Source organism: Psammomys obesus, unplaced genomic scaffold, assembly GCF_907164565.1.
Source record: "Psammomys obesus unplaced genomic scaffold, mPsaObe1.curated_primary_1811, whole genome shotgun sequence".
In the NCBI taxonomy this organism is placed as follows: domain Eukaryota; kingdom Metazoa; phylum Chordata; class Mammalia; order Rodentia; family Muridae; genus Psammomys; species Psammomys obesus.
Window position 1 is genome coordinate 9,508,389 of NW_026596039.1, and position 21,318 is coordinate 9,529,706.

General features: G+C 41.1%; 1 protein-coding gene across 1 annotated transcript in view; it reads left to right on the forward strand.

The window, feature by feature from the left end:
- Positions 1-21,318, forward strand: part of Cadm1 (cell adhesion molecule 1) — a 325,600-nt gene that overhangs the window by 255,502 nt on the left and 48,780 nt on the right. Inside the window, 5 exon segments of the mRNA XM_055621779.1 lie at positions 5,368-5,514; positions 7,101-7,216; positions 7,218-7,254; positions 14,103-14,240; positions 16,030-16,188. Coding sequence (XP_055477754.1) covers positions 5,368-5,514; positions 7,101-7,216; positions 7,218-7,254; positions 14,103-14,240; positions 16,030-16,188 — 597 coding nt within the window.

The window sequence follows — 21,318 nt, forward strand, 5'->3', positions numbered from 1 at the left end:
TTACATGCAGAGAAAATTTAAGTACACTTTCAAGGACTTTTAAGTGTTCGCTTAGTTTGTCATCATTAGGGTGGGTTTTCTTTTAGCCCTCCTCATTTGGGGCTTAGGTGCCTTTTGTTTAGACAGCAACCCTGCAAAGTTAATGTTGAGGGGTTCATCTTTTCCTAGAGCAGGGTTGGAGCCAGATATTCGGAATATCTCTGCTCACTGCCGATGGAGCAGGCTTTCTGAGTTACTCCTGATCAAACTACCCTCCCAGCTAAGTATCATGTTTCCCCTCTGTTTGTGTGGGTAGGTGGGAGTTGCAAAAGCTACCAGGGCATAAACTAAAGTCTGTTTTAACTCTGACTTGTCCTTTTGTTATGTGCTGGACTGTGGAGCTCCGCCAGTATAAATGAAGAGTTTTATTTGTTAACAGCCAGGCAGCAAGGGCAAGAGCTCTGGGCACTGATAAGTGCCCACAGTGCCCTGGTAAATAAAGGCTTTCTCCAGAGATAGAATGTTCCGAGTGCCGAAAGAAGGAGGAAGCAGCAGTAAACAGGTGTTTTATATTCAGGACGGACTCTCTCATCTTGAAGTGTGTAATTGTGCTCAGGATAAATTATGAAAATTAAAAAAAACAAGAAATCACAAGTTGGTCATAAGGAAATAACCCTCTTTAAAAACAAGTAAAATTTTCAAGGCATTGTCCAAGGGACCTTAGCAACCAATCCTGGGATGTTGGCTGGTAAGCAGGGTCAGGGTAAGGGATAGGGGTGGGGTTGTCTTCCAGAACCAAGTTCTAACACCAGCTCAGCTCAGCCACTTAGCAGAATCAGACCAGACAACTTCCCCAAAACAGTCACAGTCCAGTCTTTATGCCAGAGGCACTGAAAACACAGGAAGACTGGAGAGGGGAAGGCAGCCAGCAGCCCACCCAGCACTGGGGACACCTTAGTTTTTCTTCCTGTTTCTCACTTTCACTTCTGCCTTTGAGATCCTGTTACTTGTCACTCCTGTAAGGACATATTGCTGATTGAATGGACTCGGTGGAGCCTAGCATTTTATGCAATACCATCTAAAGGAAATATTTAACAAAATGGGGTTTTTTTAGAGTCTAAAGCAATTATATTAATTGAAAACAACTAATAAGTTCCCTATACCAGTCCTAACAAGGTTCTATAATAATGCTCACTGCTAGTCATCAAAGTAAGTTTTACCTTTTGTAGAAAATAAGCTTTCTCGTCACTGTAACTATCCAAGAAGTGTCTGATTTAATGGAGAGTGCTTGCTCATGAAGAAATGCTCTCTTTGATTCAGGGATACAGAGCAACTCTGAAAGTTATCCAGTCTAAAAGTTATCCAGGTGTGGTGGGGCATGTCTATATGAAGAAGGAAGACTACCATGAGTTTGAGGCTAACCTATGCTCTAGAGCCAGTGCCTAGCTAGGGCCCCACAGCAAGACTATCTGGAAAACAAACACAGGGCTATCAAGATGGCTCAGTGGGCAAAGGTTGGAATGCACATGGTAGAAGGAAATCACTGACTCCAGAATGTCATCCTCTGACCTCCACATGCACACACAAACAAATAAATAGATCTATGCTAAGGAAAAAAAATATCTGAAAGCTATCAAAAGTGCCCCTATACCACAACAATCTCTGCTATAAATTAAAATTCATTTTGATTCTGTCTCCCAAACTTCATCCAAGTATACCAATTAGTGGTCGCAAATGTCTACACATGCCAGCCACTGCTCCGCCCTTAAATAAATTACCTGGCTGTTAACAGCCTCCTTTAATGGCTAGATATTGTACCTGTTTGATTTCTTTTCTCCAGAACATGTACTATTTCTGTGTTGACAGTATGTCAGCTAATTGAGTTTTAGAAGACTCTGAAGGGTTTTTTAATGCAGTCTTTAAAGAAGATACCAAAGTTGCATGTTTCTCTTTTGCTACACATGAGATTGTATTTTGTGACAACCTAATTGTCTCAACATCCATTTCAAGGGGGAAATTTATCAAACCTTCCGTTTGGAAGACATATTGGAGGACCGGAGCAGAAATCATTTTTACATAAAGGCTTCAGGCAGTAGAGTACTGACATACATACTGTATTTTCCTTGCTGTCACTCAAGTCCTTTGCCTCAAATAAATAGGTCATTATTATCCCATTGCAGCCATCTATAGTGCCTCAAAGTATAGGGTTCTGTTTAATATAACTGCCATCCAGATGACCTGTATAATTTATTGGTGATTTTTTTTTTTTTTTAAAGAATCACATTCTTGGGCCACCACCATCAGCCAATGCACTTTGATGTCTTTCGGCCAAATATTTCATCATCACATAATTTTTTATTGATATTACAACCATATTAGCATAGCTAGAAGTTTTTCTGAGATGTTGAATTTTTTCAAGTTTAATTTATTTATTGTGTATACAATATTCTGTCTGCATGCACACATACAAGTCAGAAGAGGGCATCAGATCTCATAGATGGTTGTGATCTGCCATGTGGTTGCTGGGAACGGAATTCAGGACCTCTGGAAGAACAGGCAGTGCTCTTAATCGCTGAGCCATCTTTCCAGCCCGACACACTGATCTTAACAATTAAAAAAATAGTAACTCTGTAATATTGACAATACTATCATGAGTTTTCAGAGCAGCACAGCAAGGGCAAAAGTTTACAGAAGGCAAGTTTACCTTGAGTGACTTGTTCCGTGGTGACATGGTAAATGGGCTGGTCATATACACCATTTTAAAGTAATAATTAGGAATGTGTAGAATGTATCTTTTAAAAATTGACTTGAAGCTGTCACTACCTTAGTTTTTTTAATGTTTTTAAAAAATTTTTATTAATTACACTTTATTCACTTTGTATCCCACTACCTTAGTTTTTAAAATGCAAAACAATGTTCCTCTCCTCAGCTTCCACTCACCTTACATAGAGGCTACTGTGAGTATAGTAACCTCCTCTCAGAAAATACTGGCCTTAGGACTTCCATGAAGAAGTAAAAATCAAAGCCAATCGTTATTTCCACAGAAACTGTCTTATTAGAACAGGATGGAATTAGAGGCAGCTTTAAGTCTCAGGAGCTTCAAAGTTGGTTTCCAAAGGGACTGGTGCCTGTCAGCTTGCAGCCTCTGCACATGTACCTTCTGTGGATTGAAGAATCTTGTTTGTGTTACTAATAAACTCCCTGCAGACAGAAGAAACCCCTCCCTTCCCCAGAAAGATCTTGTTTGATATTCTGGTCTCCTAAAGGCAAGCCTCATGGCTTAACACCGTTTCCCACTCATATTTCCCAGCGTAATTTTTCTTTAATTTCCTTAGCTGATGCGTCTCCCCCGCAAACATATGGTGTTTGGTGTCCTGCTTTCTGTTCACTGTTATGCAGGGCCATCAATTCCGCCTGGAAAAGCGGGCTTGATTGGCAGGAATTCCAGTCACCTTGTTCCTTGCTTGCATCTTGGAATAACCCATTCTTTCCTGCTGGGTTCTGAATTTTTTGTTTGTCACAGTAGTCACAGAGGAAAAACAGTAAACACCCCTTCATTGTTTTTTTGACCACCTTTTACTCAGCCCTCCATGCTTCCCAGTACAGTCCCACTCACTCCTTCCTGCTACACGGGCACTGTGTCCTCACAGCAGGATTCATTCCCAGGCTCTTAGAGCTCAAGGTCAAGTCTCATTTGGGTTTCCTCTGCAAAGCACTAGGCATTCTGTTTATCAGCGCCTGTAATAATCTTTCCCCTTATTCTTCTAGTTTACGCTCTTATCCTCTGCCAGGGGCTGCTCTATTTCTAGGTGGATTTGGCTTTAAGCCATCTTAGACACCCCATCACACTTCCCCACTGTGTCCTGCCAAGAAAGGATCCTTCAGAAGAAACGTGATAGCAGGTGGAAATCCTCCATTTATTCTAATTGTACTTCTATTTATGCTGCCTCGATTTTTTTTTTTTTAAGTAGCATTTATCTTTGACCTTTACTTCTTGATGTGACAACCTTTCTTCACGGATGAAGAAGCCACCCAAAGCTGATACATGCCAGCTACGTAGAGAGCTCCTGAGGAGCAAAAATCCTGAGCTTGCATTCTTGCATATCCTGCTCCCACACGTGATAATGCCTTAACAAATGTGTGTGGATTTGTGGTCTAGAGAAATGATGAGGGTGGGCAGGGTAGTGGCAGAAGTGGCAGGAATGATGATGACCATGTGATGGTGATGCTAGTAGTAGCAGTTTCCATCTGTTTAGTTTGACGAGATGCTAGACACAGTGCTAACTGCTTTGTGTGTATAACAACTTTATGGGGTAGCTGTTAAGTACTGCCCCCATTTTGTAGATGGAAAACTGGCTCCGGGATTTTAGATAATTTTCCTGATGTAAGAGCGGTATCTTTTCCCCCTTCTTGACTGACTGTTACATCTGCTGCCTATAAACACACTTTTTGTTTGGAAAGTATAGTCTGTTTTACTCACATCTCAGCTTCCGAAAGGTTAGAAGAATATCCCAGTCTTCCCTGTCCCCTGTTATGCCAACCAAAGAATCAAACACATTACAATTCCTTATCATCTGCTTCTAAATTGAACTTCTACCTTGTGCTGTGATCTTTTCACACATTTAGGAGATGCTTTGGCTGCTAGAACAAATCTCGACGCTGCAAATAGAGCAGATATAGAGACAAGCCTTATATCAGTGCATCTAAGCTCTCACACTTTGACAGGTTCTGGAAATTTTTTTAGTGGCTGAAGGGGTGATCATTAGGGAGGATGGTGAGCTCAGGGTTGTGCTGGGCTTTGGGTGAGTCATGAAGGTGTGTTTTTGACAGCTGAATCAGACTCTAAACTGTAGGCCTTTTGGCTTTTATTGAGGTCTCAAAGAGTCATAGGCAGCTTGGTCTTCACCCCTTCACATGACAAAATGAACTGCCTGTACATTGGGAATGTCAGCACCTGCTAACTAGACGAGGTCATTTATTGAGCCTTCCTGTTCCTTCTTCAATAAGCCACCCTTCCTTACGTTTATCTTGGGTCAAGGGCATGTAGTCAGGGCTTGACCATATGTTCCCTCTTCTAGGTGAGAGAGCTTCCGTGTTCACAGCAATCTAAGTCTTTCTGGTTCCTCCTCAGCACACTGCTTCACCTGAGGTTGGAACATCAGTACCCCTTCTTTCTGAGCCATGTCACTTTCATGCTTAGTTGTTTCTTAACCTAGAACTCCCTTGGTTTGATGACTCATTCTGTGAACTAGGGAGAAAAGTATTTAGGGCCATACCAGCTGTTACTTTTGCAAAGGATTTCTAACTTCTTTTTGCTGTAATGGGTCTCATGGACTAAATTTTAAATGATGGGAGTTCCATCTGACCTTTTTCTCCCTTTTCTTAAAGGTGATGGACAGAATCTGTTTACTAAAGACGTGACAGTGATCGAAGGAGAAGTTGCAACCATCAGCTGCCAAGTCAATAAGAGTGACGACTCCGTGATTCAACTACTGAACCCCAACAGGCAGACCATTTACTTCAGAGACTTCAGGCGTAAGTCTCCACCTACAGTATTAGATGGCAACTTTTTTTTTAACCTATGCATTGTCTTGATAAAGAGATTGCCAAGGCCACCTCTTTCTAATTTAATGTTAGATGCTTAAAGTTTAGTCAATTCTTTAGAGAGAAGAAGAGACAGGCAATCATAATCTTTCTACTTAATAGAAACCTTGAATGGTCCCCTTTAAAAGTCTTACTTTGCAATAGGAATTGATTGTAGTAATTCAAGGTGAATTGCAATCGAGTCCCAAATACTTAGCTGACACAAACAACTCAAATAGGGTAAGGCAAGGAAAATATAGCATTCTGATAGGGAACCTGTTTGGTTTAAAGATTGGTATTTCCAAGGCAATCTATACTTGTAATGACAGGACCAGATCTTTCACCATAACCTCTGTTGTACAGAGATAGCCATAGGCTGAAATCCATTCAGATGCAATTTAACAAAAGCCAGCCTTTAAAACTGAATTGTATATGACACCAAGGCTCATACGGTTGCCATGGCTTGACAAGACAAGACACCTAACTGAAGCAGGTATCCATCATGCCCTGTTCGGGGCTATTTGCTCTCCCGTCTGCTCCTAGTATTTTGGTCCATTCAATGAAAAGGTTAATAAACAGGGAACATTTAAAGGGACTAAAGAAGGGCCATGAAATGTGTGAGGCTGAAGGTGCATGTAGCAAGCCTGACCACCTGAATTCCATTCCAAGAACTCTCATGGTGGAAAGAGAGAGCAGTTTCACGGTATGGGTCTCTGCATACCACATGCACATGGTGGGAATAGCCTTTCCAAAAATAATAACACTGTGGAAAAGACTTCATATTAAACAAGAAGCCCACATACAGTGCTTTGTAGTGATTCTAAATTCAATTTTCAGATCACATAAGGTGGACTTACCTAAAAAAGTATGTCACCAGCTATGTCCTCTATAGGCCTTAGGTCAGGCTGCCCCATCCCACCTCAATCAATATCCCCTAAATTCAGATGTGGCCAATTTAAATAGTCTTCTAGAACATGTTAAAAATCAGCATTTTACATTTTGCTTTGAAATTATTTTCTTGATTTGGTTTTTCTTTCTTTTCTTCTTCTTCTTCTTCTTCTTCTTCTTCTTCTTTTCTTTTGGGGGGGGGCTTTGCATTTTTTTTTTCTAAAAAGTACTTTTTTGTTGCTGAATTTCTGCTGCCCACCTGAGAGAGCCTGGCATGTTGTACTCGAAATAGGCCCCTTCCTTCACATTTCATTTTGCCAGTCTCTAATAGGAAACCTGAAACAGTTTAGGAATGAATAAGTGTTGAAGAAACGCAATGGAATAGTCCCAGTAGAGTGGTGGTGGTGGTGGTGGTTGGTGGTGGTATTGATGGTATGTGTACAAGTTTCTTTAGGAGAGGTCAGGCTGGTTATTTGTTTGCATGTAGCTACTGCAGAAACCTAAAATAGTACCGTTCAGATACAGAAAGACTTAAACTGTTTCCATTCTGTGGCTGTTTTTCTAGCATCTGACTTTTTCCCTTGCCTAGTTAAGGAAAATAGATTGTCCGTCATCTTTTGCACAATCACTGACTGTGTTTTGTTTCACAGCTTTGAAGGACAGCAGGTTTCAGCTGCTGAATTTTTCTAGCAGTGAACTCAAAGTGTCACTGACAAACGTCTCAATTTCGGATGAAGGCAGATACTTCTGCCAGCTCTACACTGACCCCCCCACAGGAGAGTTACACCACCATCACAGTCCTGGGTAAGACATGCTTGCTTATTAGTCCTGGGGAGCCAGTGGGACAGCTCAGGCTACCAGATAGCTCTCAGTAGTAAGGAAGGGTTATAAGTCGGTCTCACTGTTGCAACTTCTTTTAGAAAGAACCACCACCCATCTTGCTGAATTTTAAAAATAGTCAATTTTATCAGTGTTCTCAGAAATAGCAGTCGCCCATTTTTATAGATTATACCTGCTCTTGGGTTTCAACCCACCAGCTTCAGAAACAAGCAAAGATCAAGAAGGTCAGATCCCTCAAATACATGCGTCTTTTCGTGTGACAAAAGTACCCCAAGTTTTATTTCCCTTCTGTGGAAGAGAGGAGATGGGCTCCTGAACCTTCACCCATGACAGAGCTCAGGTATCTTGTGATGATTTCACCTGATGACTGCCATCCTTATTTGAATGTGGTTGAGCCTTTTTCCTTTGGCTTTATTTATCTGTTGCCCTATTTATTACTAATAGCTCAGATCATGCTACAGAACAGAAAGTCATACCCACAAAACATTCCTTGCCACCAGGTAGAGCCATCAACATAAGGCAGTTGAGAGTGGACTAACCAGAAACACCAGAGAAGTGATGACAGGCTGTGAGGTCACCTCCACTGACTTGTGCGTCCTCATTTGTGGTTACCAGATTATGCTCTTCACTGAAATGCCAGTGGCCAGGGTGATGGCTTTATGTTTTGATATAGTCAGCAAGTATTTCTGTGCTGAAAGCACTGAGTTCATATACTCTGGTGCATATCAGTAAGTAGCTGATCCAGGCGGGTGGAACTGAACTTTCAAGGACGTAATACTGTGGAAAGGCAAGATCTCTGATTTACTCCTTCAGCAAGATGATGAATCAAAGTCTATTTGAGGGGTCAGGCTGCAGCTCTTTGGTGTAATGATATGAAGATTAAAGAGGAAAGATAAATATGAAGGACATTGTCACTGGGTGTGTGCACACATATGTATTTATAAATGTGCATATTGAACTGCTTCCTCATTGCTTTATTTAAACACAGCTGTAAAAGGGAAAATGGTTTTAATTCATTAAGCCAAAGTATGTGCCCAAAGCCTGCATGTACTCTTGGTATGACCAATTGTGATTTTTAGAAGGTGGGACCTAACGTCTTGCCACACAGTTCCTAGTGTGGTCTGTGTGCAAAGGTCTATAGCTTTTGCATGTACGTCACTCCTGATTTAATCTGTGTGAGATCTGCACGGAAAGCTCTGCTAGAGCTTTTGCTGTTGTACAGATGAGCCAAATTCACCAGGAAGCATTTGAAGTTTTCTGTCTCTGCTTGTCTCCATGTGTGTGAATACACCTTTTCAAATTTAAAGTGACCATCTACACTGGAGCTGCCATCACTTGCAGCATCACTGCAAGAGTGACAGCAAGGAAGCACAATGTACCTGTAACATTTTGAATTTTCAGAACGGTTTTTACTATATGGAGCCTTTAGGTTTTGATATTTTAATTTCATGGGAATTCTGCCGAGGATACAAAGCACACAATAAGAACTAAGAATCTGAGGACCTGGAGAGGTACCTCAGCTGGTGAAAACACCTGAGTTCAGTCCCTAGAATCTAGACACGATAGCATGCTCTTGTAATTCACAGTACAGAGGCAAGGGGATGGCTACCTGGGGCTGGGCAACCACCCTGATCTATTAGGAGAATCCCAAGTCAGTGAGAGACTTGTCTGAGAAAACAAAAGTAGATGGTGCCAGAGGAACAATATCTGAAGTCTAATCTCCACAAAGATATACATATGTGCACGCATATGTGTTATAGAGACATGGAGATATGCACATACAGAATTAAGACTCTGGACTCTGTGTACTTACTACTCTGCCTGACAACCGCTGTGGCTCAAAGAGCAAACATTCTTAGTTAAAGCCCGTGTGCCGTGTTTCAGAACATTTGTGGAGCTTCACATTTAGTTTTCAGGAGCGCATCTTTTGGGCCATTGGCAAGACACTGCTACCTGTCAGTTATCAGTGTCTCGGTCACCGTGCCATCCCAGTTCAACTGTGCACGTTCCCTGTGCTTGGGTTCAACTGTCAACATGGAGACTTCCTAGAGGCATCATCCCTGTAATCCATTTGGAGGTCTCATTATTCTAGAAGTAATAGTCTCCTTTTTATCAAAGCATTAACTTAAGTGTACTTGAAAGTAATACTAGTCAATGTTCTTTTTGCAGATATTATGCATTCATTTAATATTCTTTCCATTGAAGTTACTCTAGGATTCCTTGACAGAGTAAAATTGTTGTCATCAGTGTGAGAGTCTTTCATATTCCAAAATCTGACAATTTCCACCGATACACATTCAAGCCTTCCTCCTAAGGTTTAGAGTTTTAGATATTATAATGAATGGAGAGTGATGCATTAGCATCTTCATTGCTATCCCTGGTGCTCTAAATAGGATTCCATATGTACTTACACAACTGTCAAACTCCTCGATAGGTTGAAGATGCTCATTTTAGTGTACATGACTATTAGTTACTTAATGCATTCAGAAAAAAAAAAACACTTTTGCATAATTATAAGATACAGAAATGACTGTTAATGTTTTCTATGCTATTATGTAGTTACATTATGTTTGGATCTCATCCATGTAAAAACCAAGAACTCTCCTGTGATAGTTTCTGTGTATTTCAGGGGCCATAGTGTATTCGGTCCTTCCACTTATGGTGAGTTCATGCCCCTATCCACACTCACAATGTAGGGCTCTTTATATTCCGATTGTAAGAGGAGATGAACGAGGGAGAGAGTATGCCGTGCTGAAATGAGTGCAGTGACTGTAACAGTAGCTAAGATTATTACAGTCCCATCCTCCTAAGATTAGTGCTCACTCTTAAGATTCCAGGAACGGGAGAACCTAATTATTTTAAAGGACCTTAGACTGAGATTGCACATACTGATCAGCTTTAAGACTCCTCTTTTGTGGTAATTAATGTGACTCATCTTGATATTGCTGATTTTTTTTAATGTTGTAGGCGTAATATTTATAATTAGCACGCTTATAGGTTTGAGGTTAGCTGGCAGGAACCTTGACATTCTGGGTTGTTTTCTAGTGCTTCCCTGTGTGTGATTTCCATTCAGGTTTTCCTCTATATGTTCCTTCCCAGAGGCGTCTGTGCTGGTTTTCGTTGATGGCTACAGGAAGTTCTTATTAGCTGTGTCTGTTTAATGGATCGTGTATTCTTTGGCTGGCAACAGTTTTTCTTCAGCTTTCTAGAATGGATTTTATATTTTACTAACCTCTTGTGTTAGAATAGACATTATGAAACCAGGATGAAGTTAAAGGAAAAAATGGGATAGGATTAATAGGCCAAGATACTTTCTTTTCCAACCTTCTGTTTTCATAAAGGCACATTTAAATGACCTTATGTGTATTGTTCAGTAATTTGATGCTCTTTAAAAGTCCAAGAAATACAGACCTCTGAGTGTTTCTAGTTCAAACTAAATGAGGGTTTCCACATAGGGGAACAAAAGACCGAGAGAAGTATCTTTATGGCATCAAAAATGCAAATTATTAAATCTTATCCTTGTAATCAGACAACTCCCACTCTGCTTGCCTCTTTCTTCCTCTGATCTCAGCAAAGATGAGCCAGGGTGGCCACAACCTTGAAAAAACTATTTATGGGCTTGGGAGAAATCATTGTGCTGTTTCTCAAAACAATGACCTCAACAGTACACAAGTCTATTGTTTTTCTACGTGGGGTATATTTTCCAGCTTTTGGAGTTTTCTACACTTTTCCCTTGGCTTAAAGTAAAGAAGATGCCAACTTTCCAGGAAGGTAATCCTGGGAACCAGACATTCCCGATTACTCTGAAATTCATAGGCCCATAGTGTGTATCATTTACAACAGAGGTGAAAGTGAGAAAGCTAAGACCAAAGGGTGTGGGGGTGGAGGTGGGGGAGTCAGATACAGACCTTACTACCTGTCAAGTTCTTCCCCCCACCCCACCCCTAACAGAAAACTAAGTAAAAGGTGCTATTCATGGATTTTTCCCGTCCTGGGTACACCGGTCTTTTTTCCTCTCCTTACTTTGAATTAGCAGACATTGTTGATGATCTGGGAGTAACTGACACCAACCATCTTTAGGACCAAATGGAGGCAGCAAAGTCTTTCTACCAAGAGATGCCACTGGAGATTATTACAATTTGAATGTGAATTGTCTGTTATGGCTTCATGTTTTCTGGGCTTTTTCACCAGCTGGCATGCTGAGGTCTCTGACCTAATCAATGAATTCATCCTTAGATTGGTTTGTAACATGATAGCATCTGTGAGAGAGGTGGCCGGGCCTCACTGAAAGAAATGTGCCTTGGGACACATGTCCTTGGAGCTATATCTTGTTGTCCTGGGCCCTTCTAGGTCCATTCTGCTGGTATCCTGTCTGCCATGATGTGAACAGCCTCTTTCTCCACACAGCTTCATCACTGTTTTGTTCTTTCTGTCCAGCTATGGGCCCAGAAACACTGAGCCCAGTGACCAAGGACTAAAACCATGCACAGAAAGAAACAGTCTGTCCTTAAGAAAAGTAACAGGGAACGAAATGAGCAGCTGGAGAAGGGTATGAGAGGCCTGGAGTAGAGAGTCTTGGTGTATCTTCAGGCCCGCCATAAATAGTGAGAAAACAAGGGCAACACAGAGCACAACTGACAGGCTGCATCAGTACCAGATCCCATGGAGACTTAGTCATCTGTGTGGGGCAACTTCTGGGACTGTTCCCATTGAGAAATTGCCTAAATTGTGAGTGCCCATCAATGTGTTTCTCCCAGAATTCCAGCATTGTCAGTAGCTTTAGCCATTTGCCCTCTCTTGTGGTCCTTAGCATCATATTCTGACAATGGCATTCATAATTACCATTCTTATCAGGAAGTATAAAATATATCAACCTCAAGGATTATTTTCATTACCATTTTTATTTCCACCCAGACTCCAAGTGGCTATCTTTTCTCTTCGGTGCCTCAGTTTGTCTGTGAGGACCCTCCTGTGGCCTTTCACTCCTCAGTCTCTCTTTATTTCTCTTATAATGTCACTTACCAAGATCTTAGTTTCTTCGGATTTAGTCAGTTGTTTCCATGAAGATTTGATCCAACCTTAGCATTTTCCCTTCACGATTCCTACCATCCTGCACCCAGAGCGCAGTAGTGTTTGCTTACTCTGAGTGTGCACTGTCTGTATTCCCTGTGTACTGTCTAGATATAGGAAGTGGCAGTCTGTAACCCACCTGACTGTCATTTGCACAAATAAGTTACCTCACCTTCTTTTTGGGTTTCTAAAAATTCAATCAGCTGTACACAAGTAAACTGGATGTTAAATTGTCCCCTTGGCTTAGTGTTTTTAATTGTAAGCCAGGGTAGTTCTTTGCCATGAGTTCAGTACTCATTTGGGCCATTCCACATTAGCCAACCACCTGACCAAGCATGTTATGTTTTCCTCATACATGGGAACGGAGCAGAGGCTCTGCAGTTACCCCTCCTTGCTGCCAGGGAGTGCCATCTTGCTGAGAAACATATGCAACAAATCATTTTGTTTCTCCTCTTTCATCATTCTCTATAATAATTTTCAGTTGCTCTAATTCAGTATGAAAGTCTTCCTTTGGACAGAATTTTCACATTGGACTGGAACAGTTGGAAATCCCAAATAACATGGTTTAATCCCATAATTTATTGAAGCAGCATCAGGGATGTATTATTCAACTTGATGGTCAGGACGTCATGTTTATACATATTTAATTTCTTGTTTCTCTTCTGACTTGAGAAACTTATTAATCATAAGTCTCACCCTGTCTTTGCTTATTCATGGTGGCCAGGGCTCATATCCTTAGACTCACACGACTGATTTCTGTATTCTTACTGATTTTTATTTCAGGAGGCTCAGTCATGAGGTAGGACCACACGCAGTATATGAGGTTTCACCCTCAACTCAGTGTGTACGTGTGTGTGTGTATGAGATAACTCCCGTCATCTTCATCACTGCTGTCACGTACACGCTCTTGATTGCTATTCAGCATGTAAGCCCTCAAGTCTTTTGTTTTGACTGTTTTATTACAGAAATATTGAATATGCTTATAGAAAAGTGTTTTAATTCCGATATCTGGATGTCTTTCAAGCACTTCAGAATCTCTCTCACCTTTGTTTTCCGAGGTCTGAGCATTGGAATTCTGAGTGTGGTAAATAATCTGCTCATACCCGGAATTTCCTGTATTGCTGAACCTTCTGTTTAAGGGCACCCTACCCACTGGAGGACAGGAGTGTGTCCTGACTTCTGTGAGTCTCTCTGGCTCAGTGGATCTGGTTTTGAGGCATACTTTTCCTGTAGGTGTTTGTGATGAGTGGTTCTTCTAAGGGATCCCAAGCTTTTCATCTTTGTTAGTAGACTTTGAAGTCATTCCTATGAAGATTGAAATTCAAGGATAGAGTTCAAGGACAATTATTGCTTTCAGGGACTTCCAGCTTAAGGACATTAATTTCAATATTGTGTACCCCGCTTGATTTTGTACCTATTTCCTTATTCGTTATCTAATGACTAATGTCTGGATTGTTAGTCCTCAATCAGTGATAATTCAGAAATTGGAGAGTCATTCCTGGTTACTAAATAAACATTTAGGAAAGACATTCTGAATTAACTGATTATGCATGATACACTTTACATGGCATTTTCCAGCCAGTTCTTCTCCTCTGGCAGTTTCTTTTGCCATCCGGATGTGATGTCATTAGCAATGTCCCTTGTTTGCCTTTGTTGGTAACAGGAACACTGATTCCAGCGAACAGGAAAATCTGACCATGAACAGGTCCTGTATTTACAAAGCATATGTGTTTAATTTCTAGTTCCTCCACGTAACTTGATGATTGATATCCAGAAAGACACGGCAGTTGAAGGGGAGGAGATTGAAGTCAACTGCACTGCCATGGCCAGCAAGCCGGCCACGACCATCAGATGGTTCAAAGGGAACAAGGAGCTCAAAGGTATGATGCAGACTGCCTAGCTGTGAAGCAGTTAGCTGGCACTCACAAGTAGGCCTTTGTGAAAATTATAAGCGAATGCCCCTGAAACAAAAGTATTCATTCAGATATGGTTTCTAATCAGTTAGCAAAAACATCTGAGGCCAGAACATGATGGCTTTCATTGTTTTCGTTCATAATCTTCCTCTGTGGCTTGAGAGTTGATGGTGAACCAAACCTGTAAGCTTGCACTCTTCAGGAAGAGCTTGTGCTAGGGATAGCTTGCAGTCTGGGGCTGTCTCTGTCTGTACCTCACGTTTCATTGCTCTTATTCTCTGTTTTGTGGTTCAAAACTGCACATTTTCATGGTGTGCCATTTTTAAAGTTCCAAATCATTCTAACATGCATCATACCATCAGTTGTCAATATGTGCTTTCCTGCAAGAAAAGTTGCATTGCAGACCAAGACCTTATGTTAATCATGAATGTACAGGGATGACTTTGCTGGTGAACCTGTCTTTTGCCCAATATGCCATCCTGTTCTTTGCATACTGTGACTTTGGGGTGACACTTCGGCCAGCTCTTATAGCCTTGTTCCTATTTGACCATTTTCTATTGTTCATCCTGTCTCTCACAGCTGTCAGCATTTGGCTCCCTTTTTTTTCTACATTGCCCTGAAAGTAGTGTATGAACAAATACTCTGGAGCTTACCTCTGTTAACAGAAATACTTAGCCATGTGCCTCTGTTTCCTCTGAAATGGAAACAATAGTTATAGGGTACTATTATGTACATGGAATGAGTGAATATTTACAACTCACTGAAACAGAGTAAGTGCTATATGTATGCTCATTAAATAAGTAAACAGTGCAAGGAAGAAAGCAGCCATTTTAGAAAGGTGATATGGAAATCTATATCCAGAAAAGAAGAGCTGTGTAGACAGCAGCAAGTTTCCAAACGCTTGTTCTGTCTTAAACTCCTACATCCTAGGTAAGGAAGGAGCTTCTCGTTTCCTCTCTGCTTCTCTGTCGAAATGAACTGAGTCGTTAAATGTGTACCATTAAGTACAAAACATTCAAAGAAAGTTAATAACGTACCACGCTTCTGGGAGTGCCTCTGGGGGTCAGGAAGGGACTGCCGAGGACTATTCATTCCTCTGGAAGCTTCCTCCCTCTTTTTCTGGGTGTTCTTGGACATGTATCCCATCTGGCCCAAAGCCCTATATCTTACTTTGCGCTAGCCCACTGCCACTGCATTTCTCGTGATCTTCCAAAAGAATAAAGAGTTTAAACATTTCAATTACAGTTTCAATTAAGTAAGTCCATTTAGTTACCTTCCCTCTTAATTGTTGATGATGGGGGTAGGCAAAGGGGGTTGTTTATGTCTCTACTGCTGACTGAATTACTTAGGAGATTTGGACTGAGCCTTGGAAGGTTTTTCTGTGGCAGCCTGGTAGATATCTGAAGTTCCAATGACTGCAGGGTGAAAAGCTTTTTCTCTTCCTCCTCCCACTGCCACAAGCAGCCAGAGTCAAAATGGCTTGACTTGCAACTGGCTTGGCAGGAGGTTCCAAGATAGAAGAAATATACATAATCTATTTAAATAAAATAATGTGTACTATCATACTATTTAGGTTTGGAATATATCTGACATGTTGTTATGCATGGCTGAAAAGAAAGAAATTAAGGGAAATAACTACATTATGGGCTGTCCTGCCAGATTGCCCTGACCCATGACACTGCCATCATATTGCCCAAAGTAACACCGTTGGGATAGGGAGAAGGGAAAGGATCTTGATGTATTTTGTCTCCCACAGGCAAATCAGAGGTGGAAGAGTGGTCGGACATGTACACTGTGACCAGTCAGCTGATGCTGAAGGTGCACAAGGAGGATGATGGGGTCCCAGTGATCTGTCAGGTGGAGCACCCTGCAGTCACAGGAAACCTGCAGACCCAGCGGTATCTAGAAGTGCAGTGTGAGTAGCCAAGCATCGTGTTTTGAGGCCAGTGCTTAGAAACTCCTAATGGTCATTCCTTGAAATTCACATATACATTTTATACCATGCAGATGGGTTTCCCCCTGTTGTCATGGTAGAAAAATAATAGAAAGATCATTGTACTGAAATGCTATTGTATTATCAAGTGCCAATGAGAATGTGAAGATACTGTGTCTAACTCAAACATGAAGCTAAAATAGTGACAGTCTGTTTTAACAAGGCTTAAGATCAGCTTCTTTCAGTGGTGACTGTCATCATTTCCAGGCCAAGTCTGTTGTGGTGATCCTCCTTCCCTCTAATCTATTGTAAACACTGGGTGTTCATATTTTTATTCCCATTTCACACCAACCTTTTGTTCTAAATTGCATCTTTGTTTAGTGTTAATTAGAACAGAGAGTTAAAAATTGAACTTCGTCCATAATACTACACTGTAGTGAGTGAGAGTGTCCCTAACTGTCCCCTGTAAATTAAAGAGGAGGTTCTTCTTGCCTTCTCCTCCAAGCACTTCTGTTTCAGATAGGAGGGGAAATCTTTCTATCCCAAGCCATACTCTAACCAAGGTTGTAACCAAGTTACCATCTTCTCTCACTTTTCATCAAAAGATTTTTTTTTCTGCAATTTGTCCTTTGGAAGTCCCAAATATATTGGAATGTGTGTAGTGGGCGGTGTTACAAAGGTTTGGGTAGGAGAACAGTGTTTGGGAATCTAATGGAGGAAATGCAATACCAGCTCTGCGATTTCTTTTGCTAGTGCTCTAGGGCCACCATCACAATTAGGGTTTCTCAGATCTTTCCTAAAAAAAAAATATAGAAATTCACTAAATTCCAAATGCCAAAGGACCAAAATGAGATGGTTATTTGGACCACCTTTCCTGAAGAGGCCTTAGAAAGGGTCCTTTCTGCTTCTTACAGGGCAAGTACACTGGAGTTCTCCCAGGGATTAGGGCAGTGGCTCTCAATTAACTTGTAACCCTTTACTACAGTTTCTCATGTTGTGACCCCTGATCATCAAATTATTTTCATTGCTACTTTATAACTATACTTTTGCTGCTGTTACGGATCATAAGGTAAGTATCTGTTTTCTGATGGTCTTAGATGACACCAGGACTAGGTGTTCACAGCTCATGCCCATCACTCAGGAGGCATCTTTGTGTGTCATATAGAGACGCGCTGTCACTGAGTTTAGGGCCCACCCAGATAATCCAGAATGCTCTCATCTTGAGATCCTGAAAATTACACATGCAGAGATTCTTTTTCCAAATTTGGCCCCATTCACAGGTTCTTGGGGTTTGAACTTGTCTTTGGAAGCCATTTTTTAGCTGATGCCCTCCTTATTGTGTGGTTAAATTGTTCAAGCAGAACAAGATGTAGGGGAAGTTATAAACTTGCTTATAAGAGACCATCTCGTCCAAACCTCTTCTTACCCTGCGAGCATGGCTCAATTTACATTAGAGAATGAAGGTTTTTCTTGTTAATTCATTTCCTCTACTTCATTATATAGCTTCATTATGAGCATCATGCTTATAATTTTCATATCACTAAAACTATTGTGGTGTAATGTCCCTATAATGGGAAAACAGAAATGATCAGATATTATCTAAATTGGCAGATAGTAGATTTCTTGTGACTTTGTTAATATGTAATTCGTTTAAGCAAACTTAATATCCATTAACGTTCCTTGTAGGGGCCCATTAGCTTTAATAATACATTAGCTCCTTTGTGAGTCCTGAGTGGATACCCACCCGGCTTCCACCCCTAAACCCTTTAAGTAGTTTCCTGGAGTATCTTTTAAATAGAGTATAGCCCCTCCCACTTACAAAATTACACTCACTGCCAAATGCAGAATATTTCAAACAGTATGCCCCATACCTCTGGAAAATGTGAAAATGATTTCTTGCCTTGTTTTCATCTTCCGTAGATTCGAGTGGAATTTCTCCTTCCAAGAAAATGAATATAGCTTTGTATCCGAATCCATTTGACTCTAATCCAACAAAGTACTATGGGCTCCTCCCTTCAGGAGAGTCACTGTGACACCTTCAGAATTGAGTCTGCAGATCCTGATCAGTTCCCACCTTTACTGCAGCTGCTTTTGTAATTCACTGTGCTCTTTTCTCAACTAAAGTCATATAGACAGTATATTCTTGATGCTTTTAAAAATATGTAAATGAAAAAAACATCTTGTAAAGGAAGGTTGTGAATTACAGAGCTTTATACAATTCGCAAGGGGAGTTGGGGGTCTGGCTTAAGATTCTTAGAAATTTAGAAAGTCACCTGGCTCTTCCATCTAAGAATTGTATTCCATTCCCAGAGCTGTGTTGACCCTTGTGAAGGCAGCCAGGAAGTCTTCAGCACCTCCAAACACAGTTGGGATTCTCTGCATCATTCCCAACCAGCTGGATGCTCCTTGAACGCCTGTTAAAAGACTCCTGTCCATAAGCCTGATGCTTAAAAGCATTTGGCCCTAAGTCTTAGCAGTTAAGCAATTGTGGTAGTTAGCTCCGTTCACTCACAGCAGTTCTTTCTCTACAGACAAGCATTACTGTCTTGATGAGCCTAAGGAAAGGGTTGGGGCTCTTAGAACAGTTGCTCCAAAAGCAGTCTGTAGAAACTGAATTATTGTGGACACCCATGATTAGTAACAGTACACTTCCCCCTCCCCCACCTCCTTTTTTAAAAATGACCCTAATCCCTGAAGTTATCACCTTTATAGGGTCACTAGCCCCTAAAAACTTCTTTGATATCATAGACCTGGGAAGGTGAGTTATCAGTCACCACATTTTGCTTGTAACATGTGATTCATTTACCCAGTAGAATTTTGCTAAGTTCTTCAGTCACTGATAAGATCTATTTTCCTTAGGCTACTTTACTGCTTTAACTATGACCCCTGTGTTAAAATCTGTAAAGTTATGGATTTTATTCATTATGTGTTTTCATCTTCATCTAAATTTTTTTTAAATATACCATTGTCCTTTTCTTTTCTTCTCTTTTTTTATGCTTTTTCGAGATACAGTTTTCTATGTAGCCTTGGCTGTCCTAGACTCACCTTGTAGACCAGGCTGGCCTGTAACCCACAGAAATCCTCCTGCCTCTGCCTCCCTGTGTGCTGGAATTAAAGGCGTGCGACACCACAACCACATTGCTCTTCTAAATGTCCTTTCCTTTGTAACCTAAGAAGATTTCTTCAGACTATGACTGTGGATCAACTGTTACCAGAAAATCTGAGCCCTTCACAGTCCTCACACTCTCCCCGAGTAACTAAGATGTGGATGACTAGAGACCCAAGTGCTGTTAGGCATCTTCAGCCGCTTTCCTCGTGGCCAGTTTTGGACAGTGAAGGTTTGTGGGATGATCTCCCTGTCCCATCTAAGATAAATGAATGTCAACTGGGACATCAGCAGGGCCAAGTGACTGGTGGTGGAATTCCGAATAAGTTAAGTCCTGTTTTACAAATGAAGTTCAGAGGAAAATGAAATTTCCTTCACTGTGTGCCATTGAATGTCCTACTTGAAGGATGACAGAGGGAGGAGCGATAAAAAGAAAGGAAGGGGCATGCTTCCCCCTTAAGATGTGTAGCTCGTCTGTGTTGCACAGTAGACAAGGCTTGAGCTACAGCTGGGCATTGCTTTTGTCTTGTGGATTCAAGTCCTAATTAATTGAACCAGCATTTTGTAGTGTTTGTTTGTTAGTACTTCTATTTGTGGTACCAGGAGAAATTGTTGTGCCCAATTATGTGAAAAATCAGCCAGATGTGTATGCTGTCATACTTTTAATAACCCTTAAATTTTGGTGAGTACAGATATTAATTGTGTAGTATGCATTGAAGTGATTAACATCAATGTAATTTATCATCTGGAGATTTCTGAACATAAATAAATGAGTTGTTTTGTTCAGTAAGGTGTTGACCCCTCCAGAATCAGTGAATTAAAGTCCCCCCTCCTCTTTTTTATTATAAATATGAAAGGCACCACAGTCAGCCAAGTGTTCAGTTATTTGATTTTCTGGGGCATTAGCCGCTCTTGTTTGTGACATTTCCCTGTTGGGTGCTCGTTTGCAAGCTCATTAATAAGGTTTTCTCATAGGAACATTGCTGGGAATGAAGAACATACAGTAGGGCTCTTAGTTTGCTAGCTTTCATTCTGAGGCCCAGCAAGGGTACAGCAGCATGCAGCTAAATGTTTAAAACAGAAAATAATTACCTTAGCAAGGTAGAACTTAGAGCTCTACTTTCTTAGATGTTACACAGAGAACAGTTGTGCCTTTTAAATATGCTGAGCTATATGACCCTAAAGTCTTCCTGTGCTTTATTTTCTCTTCCCCATCTTGCAAATGCCTTGTGAGTGTGCTACCCAGATTTACACCACGGTTGATTAGAACAGAGTGTGATACAGTTGTAACAACGTTCAGTACAGCTTCAGATCTGAAGGAATGCACGCCTATCAAATAACAGCCTGTTTAAACGGGACCAGTTCACTGTCTGTGTGCTAAAAGAAAACTGTCTAAATAGCATCAAGGTGGCAACACATAGCGACATAAGCTGAGAATTCAAAGGGAAGCTGTGACCCACAGTGTGGAATTTAGAGTGCCGTGCAGAAGGAAAGAAAGCCTTGCTCTGGACGCAGGAGGGCGTGAGCTGGAATTACTGCTGCATGGCTTTCATCTCCCCCATCACACTCTTGCTCTTGTTTTGCAAGACATCCTCATTTTGTCCATTTTTTGTAAAAAGAGAGAAACAAATTAAGAGCTGAGTCTAAAGGGGAAAATGAAACAAAGCCTCCAGAAACCGATATTGGCGCACCTCCTCCGCCCAGATTATCACCTGACAGTTAATTGTGTATGTGGGCATGGTTCTCAAAATGAGTTTTATTGACTGGATGTGGCCAGGTATTTTATAAATCCATATTCCCATCCATCCAAGGTCTAGAAAAGGGTAGGTGGTTCCTTCAACGGGAGGAAAATTGGGCATTGAGGAGATGATCAGAATCTGTTCTTTTTCTGTGACAAAATGAATGTTTGTGCGCTATTGATAGAGCCCTGTGGTGACGTGGTAGGAAAAACCTGGAAACTGGGAAATCTCTCCTGTTTGGACTGGGGGATAAAACCTGGAAACTGG